At 49.2% G+C, this 23,333-nt stretch overlaps 1 protein-coding gene across 1 annotated transcript; it reads left to right on the forward strand.

Annotated features, from left to right (window-relative positions):
• Positions 1 to 5,148: 5,148 nt before the first annotated feature.
• LOC147120967 (multiple coagulation factor deficiency protein 2 homolog) lies at positions 5,149 to 20,009 on the forward strand. The gene is made up of 4 exons (XM_085980024.1): positions 5,149 to 5,483; positions 8,747 to 8,833; positions 15,369 to 15,490; positions 19,734 to 20,009. The coding sequence occupies exons 1-4, from the start codon at positions 5,341 to 5,343 to the stop codon at positions 19,883 to 19,885; spliced, it is 504 nt and encodes a 167-aa protein (XP_085836150.1). The 5' UTR covers positions 5,149 to 5,340; the 3' UTR covers positions 19,886 to 20,009.
• The last annotated feature ends 3,324 nt before the right edge of the window (positions 20,010 to 23,333 follow it).

The following is a 23,333-nucleotide window of genomic DNA, read 5'->3' on the forward strand; positions in this document are numbered from 1 at the left end:
GCCCTACAGAGGCCAGCAACGACCCGACGGCAACCAGCAGCAGCCCGATGTCGGCCGGCACCACGTCCTTGAAGCTCCCCACCTTCTGGGAACACCAAGCACCAGCTTGGTTCACGCACACGGAGGCCCAATTCACCCTTTGCAGGGTTCAAGACGATGAAGAAAGGTACCTCCACGTAGTCTCAGCACTAGCAAGCTCCACCGCCGCCGAAGTTCTCGACCTGCTGGGGAACCCACCACAGACCGGCAAGTACTCAACCATTAAGGGCCGCTTGCTGCAGGCTTACGGCCTGTCCGGGGAGGAGAGGGCCCGTAGGCTTCTTTCACTACCAGGCCTCGGCAGCTCTACCCCGACCCAGTTGATGAGCCGGATGCTTGCGCTCCTGGGCTCTGAACCGCAGTGCTTCTTGTTTCGGGCCCTTTTCCTCAGCCTGCTTCCTCAGCAGGTACAGACTGCCCTCGTGGGGTCCCCGATCACGGACTGCGTACAACTGGCAGCCGCCGCGGACAAAGTCTTTGCCGTCGCCCAACTCGGCTGTGCAGCCGCGAGGCTCCCCGACACCACCGAGCACATGCCGCCATGCCAGGCCGCAGAACTATGCTACTACCACGTGCGTTTCGGCCACAAGGCCCAACGCTGCAGAGCACCCTGCTCTTTCGATCAAACCAAGATGGCCACCCGGCCCAATGCACCAGCCCCGCGCCGCCGTCTAGGCCCGCTCGACTGCACCCCCGCCGCCACGATGGCCATCGGCACCGCAGGTAAACTGCTGTACATAACCGACTCCCTTTCAGGGCGCAGATTCCTTTGCGACACCGGAGCCCAATGCAGCATAATTCCTGCCTCCCAGCTCGACATCCAGGCAGGCTGCAGCAGCCCACCCCTCATGGCGGCAAATGGCGCAGCCATCGCTACTTTTGGAAAGCGACGGGCTGAGGTTTGTTTCAACAGCCAGCGATTTACGTAGGATTTCGTGACGGCCTCGGTGGCACATCCCTTGCTGGGCGCCGATTTTCTTTGCGCCCACGGACTCCTGGTCGACGTCCGCGACAGGCGCCTGATCGACGCAGCAACTTTCGCTTCACTGGCCTGCCAGCAGAGCAACAGCCCGGCCCTCGTCGGGTCCTGCTCTGCCCCGGCGGATGACGACTATGCCCGCCTACTCGCGGATTTCCCGAGGCTCACACAACCGACCTTCTCAGCCGCGGCAGCCAAGCATGGTGTCGAGCACCACATCGCCACTACGGGACCACCAGTGTTCGCCCGAGCCAGACGCCTGGACCCAGCCAAGATGGCGGTGGCCAAGGAAGAATTCGCCACGATGGAGAAACTGGGCATCATCCGCCACTCGAACAGCCCCTGGTCGTCCCCCCTCCACATTGTGCCCAAGCCGGGCGGTGGCTGGCGCCCCTGCGGCGACTACAGACGGCTCAACGACGCCACCACACCTGATAGATACCCCATTCCGCACATCCAAGACTTCTCGGCACACCTAGCAGGAAAGTCCGTCTTTTCCAAGGTCGACCTGATTCGCGGCTACCATCAGGTCCCCATCCACCACGCAGACATCCAGAAGACGACGGTCATCACCCCCTTCGGACTGTTCGAGTTCCTGCGCATGCCCTTCGGGCTCAAGAACGCCGCACAGGCCTTCCAACGGCTCATGGATTCCGTCCTACGGGACCTGAGCTTCCTGTTCGTCTATCTGGACGATATCCTCGTGGCCAGCACCAGCAAGGCCGAGCACATCGCGCATTTGCGCTCTCTTTTCCAGCGCCTCAGCCAACACGGGCTAATCGTCAACCCGGCCAAATGCCAGTTCGGAGCAGCCCAAATTGACTTTCTCGGCCACAGAATCTCGCCAAGGGGAGCCATTCCCCTACCTTCCAAGGTGCAGGCGGTGGCGGACTTTCCCCAGCCCACCTCGGTCAAGGCGCTGCAGGAATTTTTGGGGATGGTCAATTTCTATCACCGTTTCGTGCCCAAGGCCGCCTCACTCATGCACCCCCTCTACGAAGCCACCAAGGGCAAAACGGGCAAAGAGCAACTCACCTGGTCCAGCGAGATGGCGACAGCCTTCCACCAGACCAAAAGCGCCTTGGCCAACGCCACACTACTGGCCCACCCCATCCCGGGCGCCAAGACCGCCCTCACCATGGACGTCTCGGATTACGCCGTCGGCACTGTCCAGCAACAGTGGGTCGAAGGCGCGTGGCAGCCACTGGCATTTTTCAGCCGACAGCTGCGCAAGAACGAGCAGGCCTACAGCACGTTCGACAGAGAGCTCCTGGCCCTGTTCCTGGCAATCTGGCACTTCCGTTTCCTCCTGGAAGGCCGGCCGTTCACCGCATTCGTGGACCACAAGCCGCTCACTTTCACCATGGCCAAAGTAACCGAACCCTGGTCCGCGCGCCAACAGCGCCAACTCAACTTCATCTCGGAGTTCACCGCGGACATCCGCCACGTCGCCGGCAAGGACAATTTGGTGGCCGACTGCCTCTCAAGACCCTCGCTCCACGCAGTGCACCTGGGTGTCGACTACGCCAGCATGGTGAGAGACCAGGCCGCCGACGCGGAGATCCAGGCCCTCAGGACGTCAACCACCAGCCTCACTCTGGCCGACATCCACTTCCACGCAGCCGGCACAACCCTCCTGTGTGACGTCTCAGTCCTCTCGCCTAGGCCGGTCGTCCCATCCGCCTGGCGCAAGCGAGTTTTCGACATCATCCACGGCCTCTCACATCCAGGGATGCGTGCGTCTCAGAAACTCATGTCGCCAAGTTCGTCTGGCCTGGACTCCACAAGGATGTGAGAGACTGGACCAACACATGCGTGGCGTGTCAGCGCGCTAAGGTCCAGCAGCACACCAAGGCGCCATTGGAGTGTTTCCCGGTGCCCGAGAGGCATTTCGACCACGTCCACGTCGATCTGGTAGGCCCCTTGCCGCCATCGCACGGTTTCACACACCTGCTCACGATCGTCGACCGCACCACCAGATGGCCCGAGGCGGTCGAGCATTCGTCTCGACGTGGGTGGCCCGGTTTGGCGTGCCGACCGACATATCCTCGGACAGAGGCCCCCAGTTCACCTCCCACTTGTGGAATGCCATCACCGCCGGCCTCGGCACCAAGTTGCACAGGACAACAGCCTACCACCCGCAGGCCAACGGGCTCTGCGAGCGCTTTCATTTTTCCTTGAAAGCCTCCCTCTGCGCCAGCCTGGCCGACACCAGCTGGATCGACAAACTACCCTGGGTCCTCCTGGGATTGCGCACCGCACCCAAAGAGGACCTCCGCGCCTCCGCGGCTGAGATGGTCTACGGCCAACCACTCAGAGTACCAGGTGACTTCCTCCCCCTGACAACGGAGCCATGGTCGGCCGCCAGACAGCTTTCCCTGCACCAGGACGCGGCCCAGCAATTCCGTCCAGTGCCCACTTCGCAACACGGCCCGCAGCCATCCTACGTGCCTCAGGACTTACGACATGCGGAGTTCATCTTCGTGCGCCGGGACACGCACAGAGGCCCGCAGCAGGCACCATACACCGGCCCCTTCTCAGTATTGGAGATGGGGGACAAAGCTTTTCTTATCGACGTCGGCGGGAAGCCGGACCTTATTTCAGTAGACCGCCTCAAACCGGCGCACCTGGACCTCAGCTTCCCGTTTCGTCCGGCTCTTCCCCCACGGCGGGGCAGACCTCCCGCATTGGCGGCGGCCCCACAAGAGGACCAAGACACGCCAGAACCTTACTTCCCGGCCGCCGCCCCACCTTCGCCGGCAGCCCGTCCAGCCAGCCCACCGGCAGACCAGCCGCCAGACCAGCCGACGAACCAACCGGCCAACCTCCCAGACAGCCCTCCTCACACGCCAGATGGCTACTACAGCCGCTACGGCCGTTTGGTCAAACCTCCGCAGAGACTGACTTTTACAGTTAACGAGGATTCTTGGGGGGCTTATGTGGCGTTGCCACATTGGGGAAACACTGTGTGTATGTAGATAAACCTGTATAATCCCCTTTTAACTGCTGTATTCCCCTCCCCCCGCAAGACTGTTGCAAGCTGAGAGGAATAAGGCATGTTCAGACTTGCCTGCTGCTGAGAGAAGGAAAACCAATCAGGTTCCAGCAGGTGACCAATCCGTGAGTCATCACAGGCTCGCGGGCTTTACGAATTCAGTACTGTATTGTGAGAGTTGGAGTAAAGACCTATTTCTTGTAGCTCGCTGTGTTGCCTATTTCTTTACGCGGGAGACTGTAGTCTCCCACACCCCAAAGAGGCGTTATCCAGACAGAATCAGGAAGCCTCCTCAAAGACTGAACTTATAATTGCTTAACTTCAGCTAATGTATCTAGCAACTGTAATTGTAAATATGTTATTTAATTATTAATCGAATGTTATGTACTGTTTAGCTAAAAGGGGAGGAATTGTAGTGTATGTACTTTGCAGAAGGAACTATATTCTGCAGCCCCTGTATACTGCAGAACCAGTAGTGACCACCCCTGTATATAAGCCTGTGCAGTAACTTTGCATAGTAGTTCCAGTTTTGTCTCCACTCAGTAAACACCTGTTGTAACCAGCTCCTGCAGTCCGTGTCTCAATTACACACGGACATAATAGCAAGTCCACAGCTGATACCTTGGTCTCCTCCCTAAACCTCTCTACCTCTCTTTCCTCCTTTAAGACGCTCCTTAAAACCTACCTCTTTGACCAAGCTATTGGGCCACCTGTTCTAATATTTGCTTATGTTGGCTCGGTGTCAAATGTTGTCTGATTACGCCCTTGTGAAGCGCCTTGGGAGGTTTTACTATGTTAAAGGTGCTATATAAATACAAGTTGTTGATATTGTTGCTGTTTAAGTAACAAAGTAGCTGATCCATGTGTTGTTTGGAATAATGGATGGTATGGTTCCAATCAGCAGATATACTTCAGCAGTCCTGCCTCAAAATGTGGAAGCAGTGAATATTACAGGGAATGCATTTGTATGTGCTTTGAATCTGAGTAGTTAATAAACACCCTGAAATCTTCCTTTCATTCAAATTTAGCAATGTAAATGCTTTTGTTAATTTCCGGGCAAGAATAAAACGGGACTGCTTGCCTCATGAGTGGAAGTAATGTTGCAAATCGATTGATTACATTCTTGCAGCCAGGGGAAGCTGGATTTTGTCACACTGAACTGAAGGACAGCAGACGTCCTGGAGCTATTAAGCAGCAATTTGGCCAAACTACAAGCAGAACATATTGCAGCTCAATGTCAGTACAGATAAAGGTGCTGTGGGAGTCGTGCATCTGTTGGAGGACAAGCGCAGCATAATGAGCAAGGCACGGGCGAGTTGGCTGAAAGATGTTGTGCGCTGGAGTTCTCGGCCTGTTTTTCTTCACTTTTGCCCATTTATCCACATGTGACGATTCTCCCCAGCCTGCAGTTCCCAAGGAGGGAATATTGGTGGATGCCTTTCACAACAGAAGCATCATCACGAATCACCAGTAAGTGTTGCAAACTCGTACACGACACAAACTATGCTCCCCACCCCTGCTATTACGCGCTAATTTTACTAGCTGGTGTCTCGTGATGTTGCTTGCAATACTTCAGAGGTGTTATAAAATCCATGCTGTTATGCCACATAGTTTCAAGGGACACTGTTCTATTGTCACTGTAGGTAGGTGTGGGATCTCAGAGCGCTGCAGGGGGGCCCAGGGGCTGCAGTACCGAGATGGGGGTCTCAAGATCACCCAGTAATTCGGGATTGCTCACAGGTCTGGAAACACTGGGAGGGAGCCCGGGAGTCTGGAAACTCTGTGGAGAAAGGTTCTGGGAGGACTGGGTCAGGATCTGGGTTCACTGGGCAAAGTGTTCTGTGATCGGGCAGCGCCAGGTCCTGAGATCTGAGAATTGGGGAAGGTCCTTGGATCAGGAGTATGGAGGGAGGGTGATCCTGAGGCCTGGGAGCATTGAAAGGAGAGACTGGAAGTGAGGGACATGGGATCATGGCTTCTTCCTTGATGATTTAGCAAGAAAGAGTTGATTCACTCACTTAGCAGCTTGTGCGTAACCTAACCGAGGGCGAGTAAATTAAATTCATTTTGATCCGACCTGGGTTAAATTTAAGACAGTTTGGGACCTTTATCAGGCATTAAACCTAGATCTACACTGGGAGGTAAAACCCCAGACAGTTCCTTCGTAAGACATTGTCTGGTTCCTCAGCCTGTATTTGCCAGGATACCGAAACCCAGCTTTCTGACGATAAAGAAAACTTGGCTCGGAAATCATGACACAGAAAGTAAGGTTATTGTGAACAGTGTATGTGTGCCACACTCAAGACTTTATATTATAAAGAGTATATTATATACACACACACACCTCTGATAGTTTATTAGATACATGTAGAATATAATGTGGCACTGAGCCATACAGCCAAGAAGAGCCTCTATAATGTGCAGAGTTAGCTTGAGCTCATAAAAACTCTGCTGTCCTTATCCTAACTTGCACCAAGTCCTGTTCACCCATCACCCCTGGGCTCGCTAACCTACATTGGCTCCCGGTCCAGCAACGCCTTGATTTTAAAATTCTCATCCTTGTTTTCAAATCCCTCCATGGCCTCGCCCCTCCCTATCTCTGTAATCTCCTCCAGCCCTACAGCCCTCCGAGATATCTGCGCTCCTCTAATTCTGCCCTCTTGAGCATCCCAGATTTTAATCGCTCCACCATTGGTGATCGTGCCTTCAGCTGCCCAGGCCCTAAGCTCTGGAATTCCCTCCCTAAACCCCTCTACCTCTCTTTCCTCCTTTAAAACCTACCTCTTTCCTGTCCTAAGATTTCTTTATATGGCTCGGTGTTTTATAGCACTTCTGTGAAACCCCTTGGGAAGCTTTACTACATTAAAGTCTAACCACCGCCCCTTGATATTCAATGGCATTACCATTGCCGAATCCCCCACCATCAATATCCTGGGGGCACCATTGAAACTTAACTGGACCAGCCACATAACTACTGTGGCAACAAGAGCAGGTCAGACACTAGGTATTTTGTGGCGAGTGTCTCACCTCCTGACTCCCCAAAGCCTTTCCACCATCTACAAGGCACAAGTAAGGAGTGTGATGGAATACTCTCCACTTGCCTGGATGAGTGTAGCTCCAACAACACTCAAGAAGCTCGACACCATCCAGGACAAAGCAGCCCGCTTGATTTGGCACCCCATCCACCACCTTAAACATTCACTCCCTCCACCACCGGCGTACCTTAGCTGCAGTGTGTACCATCTACAAGATGCACTGCAGTAAATCACCAAGGCTTCTTCGACAGCACCTCCCAAACCTGTGACCTCTTCCACCTAGAAGGACAAGGGCACCAGGTGCATGGGAACCACCACCTCCAAGTTCCCCTTCAAGTCACACACCATCCTGACTTGGAAGTATATCGCTGATCCTTCATCGTCGCTGGGTCAAAATCCTGGAACTCCCTCCCTAACAGCACTGTGGGAGTACCTTCACCACACGGACTGCAGCGGTTCATGAAGGCGGTTCACCACCACCTTCTCAAGGGCAATTAGGGATGGGCATTAAATGCTGGCCTTGCCAGCAACGCCCACATCCCATAAACAAATTTAAAAATTATATATAAATGCAAGTTAGGGTCCTAACATTGGCCTCATAACCTCTAGGGGGAAAAATTGGGTTGCTTTGCACCTCTCGTTAGCGCCCTCTTAGGGGCGCAAAAGCAACTAGCGCCCAGGCGTGGCGACGCCCACACCTCCCATGAAATTCAGCAGGAGGTTAGCGGCGGCGCTAACCGGTAGTGCCCTGCGATGCTGCGCCACCCGCGATGATGTCATCACCATGCACAGCGCCCCGACCGCGATCTTCGGGAGCGCCCCCTGACTTAACGCCGGACGCTATGTCCGACGGGGTCGGAGGGCCTACCTGCGGCCAGGGAGGCGCTATTTAAAGGCGAGGTGTGGGGCTGCCATTTCTGTTGCTGGCCGCCTGCCAGCACCTGCCTGCGCTCCCATCCCCAGCCTCCTGAACACCCCCCGCCCCCCCCAACCCCACCAACAGAGTGCTGGCTGCACTTCAAGAGCCCGGCACTTCTCTTGAGTGCCGGGCTCTTTTGCCGGCACTCCCGATCCCTGAGGGCCCAGCTGGACCCCGGGTCGCGCTGCACAAGGCCCCTCCCCTTTAAGAAGGGGAGGAAGGCCTGCAATACCGTGGCATGCAGCGCCGGGATATTGACTCACAGAGCCCCAAGAGGGATGCGGGGCACGTCCAGCAGCGCCCCAACTTCCCTCTTGGGGCGCAACCACTCAATTTCTAAAGCGGGGGCGCTAATTTATCCGGGGTGCTTAAAGTAACGCCCCAGCGAAGTTAGCGCCCCAATCAATTTTTTGCCCCTAGACTCTAGAGGGGGGAAAAGGAGCCAGAATTCTTCCACGATCACTAACTATCTAATGATCCCGATTGGAAAATATACGTGTGGCCACAGGGGAGAGGATCAGGCTCAGCTGTGAGATCCCCCACACTCTTGCCAGCTTTAATTGTCTGGCCTCTTACCACAAATGGCCACTTGTGTGAGGGACCAGACATCTGCTGATGCAGTTGGTACAAAACCTAGCAGGAGTCTGTGCCATCTGGGTAAGGGGGCAGTGAATGGAAAAGAAAATGATGTTGTTCAGGTTTCCTCTCTGACCATACATAAAGTATTGTGCAAGGTTAACAATTTTATATTCAATATAAAGCCATATTTGTCTTTCTAGTCACCTTGAGGAGGAGTTGAAGCACCACCTCGGAGAGGTCGACTTGGATGAAATGTCAGTAGAACAGCTGGAATTCTATTATTTCACGTAAGTGAGATGAATCTGCACTTTTCTTGAAAATCTTCATAAACTAGATTCCAATATTTATCCCTCAACTAACATCACTAAGACCGATTGCCTGGTCATTATCACATTGCTGTTTGTGGGAGCTTGCTGTGCGCAAATTGGCTGCCGCGTCTCCTACATTACAACAGTGGCTACACTTCATTGGCTGTAAATTGCTTTGGGACGTCCTGAGGTTGTGAAAGGCGGTATAGAATTGCAAGTTATTTCTTTCCTCTTAGATATCACCATTGGGTGCATTCAATTACATCTGTCATCTGCAGGAGTGACTTGCTAAACTCCAGTTGAAAGACCAGAGTAAATATTTGCTCATTCTTGCTTCTAGCCCAAATCGCATTAATAACACCTGCTAGAAAGCAGGTGTTAAGGTAGCAGAGAGAATTGGCAGAAGTCCAATGTGGAGAAGGCTGGTAAGTGGTAAGTAACATTCACGCCACACAAGTGCCAGGCAATGACCATCTCCAACAAGAGAGAGTCTAACCACGTCCCCTTTACATTCAACAGCATTATCATCACCGAATTCCCCACCATCAACATCCTGGGGGGTCACCATTGACCAGAAACTTAACTGGACCAGCCACATAAATACTGTGGCAACAAGAGCAGGTCAGAGGCTAGGTATTCTGCGGCGAGTTTCTCACCTCCTGACTCCCCAAAGCCTTTCCACCATCTACAAGGCACAAAGTCAGGAGTGTGATGGAATACTCTCCACTTGCCTGAATGAGTGCAGCTCCAACAATACTCAAGACACCCAAGACAAAGCAATCCGCTTGATTAGCACCCCATTCACCACCTTAAACATTCACTCCCTCCACCACCGGCGTACCGTGGCTGCAGTGTGTACCATCTACAAGATGTACTGCAGCAACTCGCCAAGGCTTCTTTGGCAGCACCTTCCAAACCCACGACCTTGACAACTTAGAAGGACAAAGGCAGCAGGCGCATGGGAACGCCACCACCTGCAAGTTCCCCTCCAAGTCACACACCTTCCTGACTTGGAAATATATCGCCATTCCTTCATCGTCGCTGGGTCAAAATCCTGGAACTCCCTCCCTAACAGCACTGTGGGAGTACCTTCACCACACGGACTGTAGCGGTTCAAGAAGGTGGCCCACCACCACCTTCTCAAGGGCAACTAGGGATGGGCAATAAATGCTGGCCTTGCCAGCGACGCCCACATCTCGTGAATGAATAATAAAAAAAGGTGTGATTGCCACACAGCAGCGATCTGGACACGTTGAAAGAGGGGAAATGACAGGTATCAGAGGAAGGCTGGGGAAGTCTTGAGGCCATGAGAGAGGACTACCAGGATTCACCACTACCCCAGCATATCCACTGCAGCGCTAGAGCTACTTCAACCCCATTGACGAACTGTGCCTCACGAAGGCATCCACAGATAACCGGCCTCATCTTCTGCAATCATTATTTGGCCAAACCGCAACAGGAGCAATACACAGCTCAGTCATGGTAAAAGCGATCGTAGCATTTTTGACACAACCTCCTCCCAGGCGACAGCAGGAGACCTGGCCAGGCTCAGCCAGTTTGTGGTTCACTCAGGTCACATATGCTCTGTTGTGGCATTCTGCTGAATAAGCGGGAGTTGGCTCCGGCATGTAGCAAGAGCAGTTGATAAGAGTTTTTCTAAACATGCAGCATCCCCAGAATGTAGAATGCCATCGAGCGCACCCGTGTGTACACTCAGCCCACGAGTATATTTAAACATTCAGGCAACATTCCATGGTGCTTCTCAATAGAAAAGGATCCCGCCCAGTGATCATCCAAATGGTCTGCATTCTGCAACCACCTCTAAATCGTTATGCGTATGAATGCATGGCTTCCGGAGAGTGCCGGCAATGTTCATATTTTAAGTGAATCATGGGTGGGGGGGGGACTTTTAACTTTTGGACCCACCAGGAGTGGGGTGGGGGGGAGGGGGAATGCGTGGGAAACCCGTTAGTCCAGTTTTAATTAAGAGTTTTAATTCCACAGTGTGATGTCACTGACAGGTTCCCGGCCTTGAAGTCAGCCTGATTAACGGGCTTGGCTTCCAGTCGGGCAGGGAACGCTGGAGAAGAGGCCGCAGCCCCAGGTAGGTCTGATCCCTGACCCCCAGGGGGGTGGGGGTCCGATCCGGGGCGGGGTTTGTTTGGTGGGGAAGCTTGGGAGGGCCGGGATGGGGGGAAGCACACCTGCTCCTCCCGGCCCACAGGCTGTGCTCCCCAAGGCTGGCCTCGCCTCGCCTCACTGTCGGGATTCCCGAGGCCCGGGAATACGCTGGGAGAGAGGGTTGGCGGAAACAATTCCCGAGATCTCCTCTGCTGCTGCTGCTCAATTGCAGTCTGCAAGGCAGTGATCAATTGGCACACTACAGCGCACAACTGGTTAACGGGGTCGATTTTAACTTCAGCCAACCAGAGCCATTTTGAAGCCCTGGCCGCATTTAAACGGAACAGGTGAGCTGTGGGCGCCAAACGGGCATTTTCAGACAGTCCATGTACCAAGCACTTGATGCCTCACACTTACTTGGATCTACACTTCTGGCGTGTGCTGGCCTTCCATTTCTCACTGAAACTGCACATTCCAGTCAGCTGAACCCATAGTGTGTAATTTATATGGAGTAAATGACTGTTGGACAGCATTCTTACAGGTACTTTATAAATGGTCAATGTTTGCTCTTTTCTTAACTCACTCAGAGGAACCTCAAACTTTAAGTGCTTAAAGGGCAAAAATCTTGATTCCCATATAACGTTCTGCCTATGCACTGAAAGTAGTTTCATACCGTCCGGTAGAAATGCAATTCCAAAATGTTTACATGCTGTTTATTTTACCTATCAAAACCTAAGAAGTGTAGAAATGCCATTCCATTACAATATTATACCATTCTGTTGTTTCTACAATTCTTATCACAATAGCATGTTAATAAGGAATCCCTCAGGCAAAGAGGATCTCAATGAATTTATTTTCTCTCTCAATTGGGAGAAGACTATTATTCTGAGGTAACGATCAGTAATCCCTTATAACTGACCCAAGAAGCTCCTGAACTGTTGTCAGTAAAGTCAACATGGTGCTATTCAAATCCATCCTGCTGATTTTGCATGTTCTAGCAGGTATTGGTGGTAGGCTGGGACCGGCTATATTGCAGCCGTTCAGAATCCCAAGTCCTCGGCCTGGCGATCTCATACAGAAAGAACTAAGTGTTTTTTTCCGTCCATCTGCCAAACCTGTTCAGTATGAGCACATTTGTTCCCAGAATGGTCATATGCCAACTCGTTGAATTTTATTTAGCAGGAGGTACTTAACAGTTCAGTGAACACAAAGTTAGTTGGGCTCCCTTAATGTCTCAGTGAATATATGCATTGCATAGTGTGGTACTGGGCCATAGGAAAGCCCCAGGTTTACTACTTGACCTGAGCCCGGTTAGCTATCTCAGTCAAGGTGGCGATAGAGGTGCTACAATTCACCTCAGTGCCTCTAGGCAGGGTTGGAGAAATCAGCCAAGGTCCCCACTTCTGTTATCCACAGATAACTGTCCTCATCTTCTGCAATCATTATTTGGCCAAACCGCAACAGGAGCAATACACAGCTCAGTCGTGGTAAAAGCGATCGTAGCCTTTTTGACACAACCTCCTCCCAGGCGACAGCAGGAGACCTGGCCTGGCTCAGCCAGTTTGTGGTTCACTCAGGTCTCATATGCTCTGTTGTGGCATTCTGCTGAATAAGCGGGAGTTGGCTCCGGCATGTAGCAAGAGCAGTTGATAAGAGTTTTTCTAAACATGCAGCATCCCCAGAATGTAGAATGCCATCGAGCGCACCCGTGTGTACACTCAGCCCACGAGTATATTTAAACATTCAGGCAACATTCCATGGTGCTTCTCAATAGAAAAGGATCCCGCCCAGTGATCATCCAAATGGTCTGCATTCTGCAACCACCTCTAAATCGTTATGCGTATGAATGCATGGCTTCCGGAGAGTGCCGGCAATGTTCATATTTTAAGTGAATCATGGGGGGGGGGACTTTTAACTTTTGGACCCACCAGGAGTGGGGTGGGGGGGAGGGGGAATGCGTGGGAAACCCGTTAATCCGGTTTTAATTAAGAGTTTTAATTCCACAGTGTGATGTCACTGACAGGTTCCCGGCCTTGAAGTCAGCCTGATTAACGGGCTTGGCTTCCAGTCGGGCAGGGAACGCTGGAGAAGAGGCCGCAGCCCCAGGTAGGTCTGATCCCTGACCCCCAGGGGGGTGGGGGTCCGATCCGGGGCGGGGTTTCTATGGTGGGGAAGCTTGGGAGGGCCGGGATGGGGGGAAGCACACCTGCTCCTCCCGGCCCACAGGCTGTGCTCCCCAAGGCTGGCCTCGCCTCGCCTCACTGTCGGGATTCCCGAGGCCCGGGAATACGCTGGGAGAGAGGGTTGGCGGAAACAATTCCCGAGATCTCCTCTGCTGCTGCTGCTCAATTGCAGTCTGCAAGGCAGTGATCAATTGGCACACTACAGCGCACAACTGGTTAACGGGGTCGATTTTAACTTCAGCCAACCAGAGCCATTTTGAAGCCCTGGCCGCATTTAAACGGAACAGGTGAGCTGTGGGCGCCAAACGGGCATTTTCAGACAGTCCATGTACCAAGCACTTGATGCCTCACACTTACTTGGATCTACACTTCTGGCGTGTGCTGGCCTTCCATTTCTCACTGAAACTGCACATTCCAGTCAGCTGAACCCATAGTGTGTAATTTATATGGAGTAAATGACTGTTGGACAGCATTCTTACAGGTACTTTATAAATGGTCAATGTTTGCTCTTTTCTTAACTCACTCAGAGGAACCTCAAACTTTAAGTGCTTAAAGGGCAAAAATCTTGATTCCCATATAACGTTCTGCCTATGCACTGAAAGTAGTTTCATACCGTCCGGTAGAAATGCAATTCCAAAATGTTTACATGCTGTTTATGCTGTTTATTTTACCTATCAAAACCTAAGAAGTGTAGAAATGCCATTCCATTACAATATTATACCATTCTGTTGTTTCTACAATTCTTATCACAATAGCATGTTAATAAGGAATCCCTCAGGCGAAGAGGATCTCAATGAATTTATTTTCTCTCTCAATTGGGAGAAGACTATTATTCTGAGGTAACGATCAGTAATCCCTTATAACTGACCCAAGAAGCTCCTGAACTGTTGTCAGTAAAGTCAACATGGTGCTATTCAAATCCATCCTGCTGATTTTGTATGTTCTAGCAGGTATTGGTGGTAGGCTGGGACCGGCTATATTGTAGCCGCTCAGAATCCCAAGTCCTCGGCCTGGCGATCTCATACAGAAAGAACTAAGTGTTTTTTTCCGTCCATCTGCCAAACCTGTTCAGTATGAGCACATTTGTTCCCAGAATAGTCATATGCCAACTCGTTGAATTTTATTTAGCAGGAGGTACTTAACAGTTCAGTGAACACAAAGTTAGTTGGGCTCCCTTAATGTCTCAGTGAATATATGCATTGCATAGTGTGGTACTGGGCCATAGGAAAGCCCCAGGTTTACTACTTGACCTGAGCTCAGTTAGCTATCTCAGTCAAGGCGGTGATAGAGGTGCTACAATTCACCTCAGTGTCTCTAGGCAGGGTTGGAGAAATCAGCCAAGGTCCCCACTTCTGTTTGTTGACAACTGAGCCTTATTGGAAGTTGGGTACCTCTGAGTCACACACCATCCTGACTTGGGCATATATCGCTGTTCCTTCATCGCTGGGTGAAAATCCTGGAACTCCCTCCCTAACAGTACACTCGGGAGCATGTTCACCACACGGACTGCAGCGGTTCAAGAAAGCGGCTCACCTTCACCTTCCTAAAGGCAACAAGCGATGGACAATAAATGCTGGTCTTATCAGCAATGGCCACGTCCCGAGAATGAAAAGAAAATCAAGAGAAATAATTGGTTGCAAATTACTAATAATGTCAGCACGTCACTTGACCAAATCAATAATCCAGAAACCTTTTTGTTGAAAAAGGGTAGGGAAGAAAGTATATAATGGACTATATACTGAATACGATATGGTTCAGACAGTGATATACTATTGAAATATGTATTGTTAGTTTGTAGAACTGTGGAAATCATGGTAGAAATTGCACCAATTATTAATCCTTCAATGTGGACATTATTACACCTGTTGGGCATGGAATGTGCTGCCTGGCAGTGGGCACCAGTATAATAAAATGCCAAAATCACTAGCATTCCTGCGTCGTAGGTTATTCTTGGGCACTGTAATACCTTAAACACAGCCATTGAAAGCACCTCAAATCTGTGACCTTCCATCGAAAGACTAAAAAGAAATTTTATATAACCACAGCGCAGGTAAATTTACTTTTTGACTGCCAGGCAGGAAGGAAAGCTTCACAAATATGTTTTATGTGATCTTTCCTTGGAGTATTCTTTTAACTTTCTTGTATACTCGGTAGAAAAAGACTTTCCCTCCGGAATACTTTCATTAGTGTCCTAACCTCTCTCTCTGCAGTCTGCATGATTTTGACAAAAATATGTTCTTGGATGGCCTGGAAATAATGACTGCACTGGAAGAGTCCCTTGAAGAACCCCTGGCTGCTTTGTCAACAGAAGACATGATGACATTACTAATAGGTATAATTCATGAATTAAGACTTGCGATCGACTGTGCAGCCAAATCATTCTAATCCTGGATCAAAAACACTTTAGAATGAGATCGAGCCGTTCCACCCCCAAGGCAATAGTCTATCATAAAAACATAGAAGAGTGGCCATTCGGCCCCTCGAGCCTGTTCCGCCATTTAATGAGATCATGGCTGATCATCCAAATTCAGTACCCTGTCCCTGCTTTCTCCCCATATCCCTTGATCCCTTTAGCCTTAAGAAATATATCTAACTCCTTCCTGAATATATTTAATGAATTGGCCTCAACTGCCTTCTGTGGTAGAGAATTCCACAGGTTCACCACTCTCTGGGTGAAGAAATTCCTCCTCATCTCTGCCCTAAATGGCTTACCCCTTATCCTTAGACTGTGATCCCTGGTTCTGGACTCCCCTGCCATCGGGAACATCCTTCCTGCATCTAGTCTGTCTAGTCCTGTTAGAATTTTATAAGTTTCAATGAGATCCCCTCTCATTCTTCTAAACTCCAGCGAATACAAGCCCAATCGATCCAATCTCTCTTCATACGTCATTCCTGCCATCCCAGGTATCAGTCTGGTGAATCTTCGCTGCACTCCGTGGCAAGAACATCCTTCCTCAGATAAGGAATAAGTCTATGTTATAAGTCTTGCATCTCATGCACGCTTCTTGTGTCATCCTTATTATTGTAACACTTTCCCCATCACACTTAGGTAATAACAGCAAAATAAAAGCATATCCTCCAACTCATCGTTAGTAACACCACAATAAATATTTTTGTGTTATTTAAAGTCTTGGGGTAGAGTTGCGCTGGTTTTTCCAGAGCAAAACGCCTGTAATCGCCCAAACCAACGCAAAAGATCGAAGAATTTCAAGCGCAAGTTACGTCCAGCGCAAATCGAGTTTCCACGATCTTTTGAAAAAATAATCGCGCTGGAAGCCAGCCCCGTCCACAAAACTGGCCGCGCCCCCAGATCGAAATAGTCACCATGGCGAGTTTCCACTAATTACGCCTGTTTGCGGGCCTTCTTTAGGCACAAGGGCACCAATAGGCTTTAATTATTAAGAAATATTTAATTTATTATGAAACTGACCACCAATTAAACTAGTAAATGGTTCTTTTTTTTAAAGTGATTTTCAGTTATGCACATGGGATTGGGGGTAAGGTACTGACTTGGATAGAGAACTGGTTGGCAGACAGGAAGCAAAGAGTTGGAATAAACGGGTCTTTTTCCGAGTGGCAGGCAGTGACTAGTGGGGTACCGCAGGGCTCGGTGCTAGGACTCCAGTTATTCACAATATATATAAATGATCTAGACGAGGGAACTAGATGTAATATCTCCAAGTTTGCAATGACACAAAGCTGGGTGGGCGTGTGTGCTGTGAGGAGGATGCAGAGAAACTCCAGTATGATTTGGACAGGTTGGGTGATTGGGCAGATGCAGTATAATGTGGATAAATGCGAGGTTATCCACTTTGGTGGCAAAAAACAGGAAGGCAGATTATTATCTGAACAGCAATAGATTGGGAAAAGGGAAAGTGCAACGAGACCTAGGTGTCCTTGTGCACCAGTCACTGAAGGTAAGCATGCAGGTGCAGCAGGCGGTTAAGAAGGCAAATGGTATGTTGACCTTCATAGCGAGAGGATTCGAGTACAGGTGGAAGGATGTCTTGCTGCAGCTGTACAGGGCCTTGGTGAGACCACACCTTGAGTATTGTGTGCAGTTTTGGTCGCCTTATCTGAGGAAGGATGTTCTTGCCTTGGAGGGAGTGCAGCAAAGATTCGCCAGACTGATACCTGGGATGGCAGGAATTTTTTTTTTTTAATTCATTGATGGGATGTGGGCGTCGCTGGCTAGGCCTGCATTTAGTGCCCATCCCTAATTGCCCTTGAGAAGATGGTGGTGAGCCGCCTTCTTGAACCGCTGCAGTCCATATGGTGTAGGTACACCCACAATGCTGTTAGGAAGGGAGTTCCAGGATTTTAGCCCAGCGACAGTGAAGGAATGGCGATACAGGTCCAAGTCAGGATGGTGTGTGGCTTGGAGGGGAACTTGTAGGTGGTGATGTTCCCATACGTCTGCTGCCCTTGTCCTTCTAAGTGGTAGAGGTCATGGGTTTGGAAGGTGTTGTTGAAGGAGCTTTGGCGAGTTGCTGCAGTGCATCTTGTAGATGGTACACACTGCAGCCACAGTGCACCAGTGGTGGAGGGAGTGAATGTTGAAGGTGGTGGATGGAGTGCCAATCAAGCGGGCTGCTTTATCCTGAATGGTGTCGAGCCAGGGACCCGGGTTCGAATCCGGCCTCGGGTGACTGTCTGTGTGGAGTTTGCACATTCTCCCCGTGTTTGCGTGGGTTTTCTCCGGGTGCTCCGGTTTCCTCCCACAGTCCAAAGATGTGCAGGTTAGGTTGATTGGCTATGATAAATTGACCCTTAGTGTTAGGGGGATTAAATACATGGGGTTACGGGGATAGGGTGGGATATGTGTTGGTGTAGGGGTTACAGGGATCGGGTGGGATATGTGTCGGTGCAGGCTCGATGGGCCAAAATGGCCTCTATCTGCACTGTGGGGTTTCTGTGATTCTGTGATTCTTGAGTGTTGTTGGAGCTGCACTCATCCCGGCAAGTCAAGAGTATTCCATCACACTCCTGACTTGTGCCTTGTAGATGGTGGAAAGGCTTTGGGGAGTCAGGAGGTGAGACACTCGCCGCAAAATTCCCAGCCTCTGGCCTGCTCTTATAGCCACAGTATTTATATGGCTGGTCCAGTTCATTTTCTGATCAATGGTAACCCCCAGGATGTTGATAGTGGGGGATTCAGTGATAGTAATGCCATTGAATGTCAAGGGGAGATGGTTAGAGTCTTGCTTTTTGGAGATGGTCATTGCCTGGCACTTGTGTGGTGCAAATGTTACTTGCCACTTGTCAGCCCAAGTCTGAATGTTGTCCAGGTCTTGCTGCATATGGACACGGACTGCGTCAGTATCTGACGAGTCTCGAATGACGTATGAAGAGAGATTGGGTCGATTGGGCTTATACTGTGGGGTTTAGAAGAAGAATGAGAGTGGATCTCATTGAAACTTATAAAATTCTGACAGGACTAGACAGACTAGATGCAGGAAGGATGTTCCCGATGGCAGGGGAGTCCAGAACCAGGGGTCACAGTCTAAAGTTAAGGGGTAAGCCATTTAGGACTGAGATGAGGAGGAATTTGTTCACCCAGAGAGTGGTGAACCTGTGGAATTCTCTACCACAGAAGGCAGTTGAGGCCAATTAATTAAATATATTCAAGAAGGAGTTAGATATATTTCTTAAGGCTAAAGGGATCAAGGGGAGAAAGCAGGGACAGGGTACTGAGTTTGGATGATCAACCATGATCTCATTAAATGGCGGAGCAGGCTCGAGGGGCCGAATGGCCTACTCCTATCTTCTATGTTTCTATGTTATTTTAAAATCGGGTGGTGGACGAGACACTCTGATTAAAAATGCTTATTTTTTGTGATAAACCCATTTTCAGCTGTATTAATAAAACTGCACCAGATTACCACTCTTAAATATAGCAAGGAATTTTTTTAATGCAAGAAAAAACCCCAAAAAACAATGACGTTCTAAAACGCTGCCCGATTGTATTGGCTCATGGAAGAGTTTATGTGATTATGCAAATTAGTTTGAGCGGAAACTTGAACCATAACATCAATTCGGAAAATGAGTGCAATTTTGAGCGCAATTTGCACCTGGATTGCTGATTGTGCCTGAAGCAGAAACTCTATCCCGGTCGTGTTTATAGTGCACACTTCCTGTAACACTTTCCAGTTTGAATTCACAAGATTTTGGAGTGTTGACACCTTTTTAAAAAATTCATTCATGGGATGTGGGCGTCGATGGCAAGGCCAGCATTTATTGCCCATCCCTAATTGCCCTTGAGAAGGTGGCGGTGAGTCGCCTTCTTGAACCGCTACAGTCCGTGTGCTGAAGGTACGCCAAGTCCTACCCTGGTCTTAAAACCCGGATTATGTAAATTGTTATTCAATTACCAGGCCAAATCTCACCTACAAGCATTAAAGCTGGTTGGAGAATTTTTACACTAGAACTTCCCCGGGACCTCAGTTTATTGCAAGTCTGGTTTAAATTGCTATAACCGATACAGAGCTATTTGTAGTACAGAACAAAGTTGATGGTCATCCAATAAACATCTTTCAATAAGCCTGACTTTCCATCACTGTTTTCTTTTGGTATAGAAATGACAGATGAAGTTTTGGAAAAGGATGACATAGACAAAGATGGGTATTTATCCTACTATGAATACATGCACTCACAAAACAGGACAGCGAGTCCTACCACAATCCTGGATAAAAGCGCAAAAGAAAAAGCTTCAAAACAGCAAACCTGATAATGAGAATTCACCAAAGCAGTGCTTAGAAAGCAATAAAACTAATCAAAGGGGTCAAACAAATCTGTGTCACATTTTATGTATAATGTGCTTTCTATATAATTCATTAAAATGTATAGGTGAAACATTATCTGGCTCACTCTGATTCCATGTCTTCTTCCAAGACCCAATCTAATTACTTTCCCCTCTCAAACCTATATCCTTTTACTGAAGCAGGAATCTGTCCAATTCCTTGCTGAATGTTCAGTAGAGTTAATATTGACTGAATGAAGTCGTAGTCCAGTCCATAAATAAACAAAACTAAACATAATTAATGTACAATTCGTTATAATTTTGAAAGCACTCCTCTTGATATACTCTTCAAACCTGCTTGACTTCAAGGTGCCCAAGCTCTCAAGTGGAGGGCTCAGTGAAACCCTGTCAATAGAATAATCATATCAAGTAAATTAAAATACTCACACAGAGGAATTGGGATAGGGAATGCAGTACCACAAGTCACAAGTCAGTTTAGGATTCAACAAAGGAGGACAAAGGGATTAATTAAGAAAGGGAAAATAGAGTATGAGAGTAAGCTAGCTGGAAACATAAAAACTGACTGTAAAAGCTTTTATAGATATGTGAAGAGAAAAAGATTGGTGAAGTCAAGCGTAGGTCCCTTGCAGTCAGAATCAGGGGAATTTATAATGGGAAACAAAGAAATGGCAGACCAACTAAATTCATACTTTGGTTCTGTCTTCACAAAGGAGGACACAAATAACCTCCCAGAGATGCCGGGGAACATGGGGTCTGATGAAAGGGTGGAACTGAAAGAAATCAGTATTTGTAGGGAAATGGTGTTAGGAAAATTGATGGGACTGAAGACCGATAAATCCCCAGGGCCTGATAATCTACATCCCAGGGTACTTAAGGAAGTGGCCCTAGAAATAGTAGATGCATTGCTGGTCATCTTCCAGAACTCTGAAACAGTACCCACGGATTGGAGGGTAGCTAATGTTACCCCACTAGTCAAAAAAGGTGGTAGAGAAAAAGCAGGGAATTATAGACCGGTAAGCCTGACATCGGTAGTGGGGAAAATGCTAGTCTATTATAAAAGATGTAATAGCAGAGCACTTGGAAAGCAGTGACAGGATCGGACAAAGTCAACATGGATTTACAAAGTTAAATCATGCTTGACTAATCTACTGGAATTTTTTGAGGATGTAACTGGTAAAATAGATAAGGGAGAACCAGTGGATGTGGTGTATTTGGACTTTCAGAAGGCTTTCGATAAGGTCCCACATGAGAGATTAGCGTGCAAAATTAAGGCACATGGGATTGGGGGCAAGGTATTGACTTGGATAGAGAACTGGTTGGCGGACAGAAAGCAAAGAGTTGGAATAAACGGGTCATTTTCCGAGTGGCAGGCAGTGACTAGTGGGGTACTGCAAGGATCGGTCCTAGGACCCCAGCTGTTCACAATATATATTAATGATCTGGACGAGGGAATTGGATGTAATATCTCCAAATTTGCAGACGACACAAAGCTGGGTGGGAGGGTAAGCTGTGAGGAGGATGCTGAGAAACTCCAGTATGATTGGGCAGAAGCATGGCAGATGCAATATAACGTGGATAAATGTGGGGTTATCCACTTTGGTGTCAAAAACGAGGCAATTATCTGAATGGCAATAGATTGGGAGAAGGGGAAGTGCAACGAGATCTGGGCGTCCTTGTGCACCAGTTGCTGAAGGTAAGTATGCAGGTGCAGCAGGCGGTTAAGGCGGCAAATGATATGTTGGCCTTCGTAGCGAGAGGGTTTGAGTACAGGAACAAGGATGTCTTGCTGCAGTTGTACAGGGCCTTGGTGAGACCACATCTTGAGTATTGTGTGCAGTTTTGGTCGCCTTATCTGAGGAAGGATGTTCTTGCCATGGAAGGAGTGCAGCAGAGATTCACCAGGCTGATACCCGGGATGGCAGGAATGATGTATGAGGAGAGATTGGGTCGATTGGGCTTGTACTCAATGGAGTTTAGAAGAATGAGAGGGGATCTCATTGAAACTTATAAAATTCTAACAGGACTAGACAGACTAGATGCAGGATGTTCCTGATGGTCAGGGAGTCCAGAACCAGGGGTCACAGTCTAAGGATAAGGGGTAAGCCATTTAGGACAGAGATGAGGAGGAATTTCTTCACCCAGAGAGTGGTGAACCTGGAATTCTCTACCACAGAAGGCAGTGGAGGCCAATTCATTGAATATATTCAAGGAGGAGTTGAATATATTCCTTAAGGCTAAAGGGAGCAAGGGATATGGGGAGAAAGCAGGGACAGGTTACTGAATTTGGATGATCAGCCATGATCGCATTGAATGGCGGAGCAGGCTCGAGGGGCCAAATGGCCTACTCCTGCTCCTATCTTCTATGCAAGGCTTCCCTGATGGCTCAACCACCTCATCTGGTGAGCAAACCAGGTAGAACCATGTTTGATCCCCATTTGGTGCATGCGGAGTTAGCTTATCTCAACTACAATGGCAACAATCTGTGAAAGCACCTTCCAAACCCGCAACCTCTGCCACGTAGAGTGACAAGGGCAGCAGGCACATGGGAACACCATCACCTCCAGGTCACACACCATCTTGACTTGGAAATATATTACCATTCCTTCATCATCACTGGGGCATAATCCCGGAACTCCCGCAAAGCTCTGTGGGAGTACCTTCACTGCAGTTCAAAAAGGCAGCTCACCACCACCTTCTCGAGGGCAATAAATGCTGGCCTTGCCAGGGCCACCCACAACCCAAGAATGAATAAAAAACACACGGGGACTGTGCAATTTTGTGTAGTGCCCCTGGGTTATAACTGGTTAGGGTCGGCAATCCTAGCATCCATGCAGCAACCCCTTCTATCACAGCTGAGGACAAGATGGTTGCATAGCCTACTGGCATTTGTGGTCAAGTCTTGCATGTGAATAGGTGTCAGCTTGGCTGAGTGGTAGCACTCTTGCTGCTAAGGCAAAATGTTGAGTTGAGTTGAGTTCAAACCCCAAGCCAGGTTTCCAGTACTTGAGCACAAAATCTCAGCCAACATTTCAGTACAGTATTGAGGGAGTGCTGCATTATTGGAGGTGCTGTCTTTTGGATGAGACATCAAATCGAGAGCCCCATCAAGTGGATGTAAAAGATCCCATGATACTATGAAGAGCAGGGGAGATCATCTGGAGACCTGGCCAACATTCATCCCTCAAGTATCATCACCAAAAACAGATCAACTCATCATTTAGCTCATCGCTGTTTGTGGGACCATGCTGTGTGCAAACTGGCTGCTGTGTTTGCCGGTATAACAGCAGTTCAAAAGCAATTCAGTGGCTGTAAAGTGCTTTGGGACATTGAGGATGTGAAAAACACAAATGCAAGTTTTTTTTCTTAATAGCCACTTGTCAAGTATGCAAGGGAAACTAGTGCCAGTGAAGTCATA

Source organism: Somniosus microcephalus, chromosome 3 (genome assembly GCF_052327205.1).
Source record: "Somniosus microcephalus isolate GS21.2 chromosome 3, FLI_Smic_1.0, whole genome shotgun sequence".
Taxonomy (NCBI): domain Eukaryota; kingdom Metazoa; phylum Chordata; class Chondrichthyes; order Squaliformes; family Somniosidae; genus Somniosus; species Somniosus microcephalus.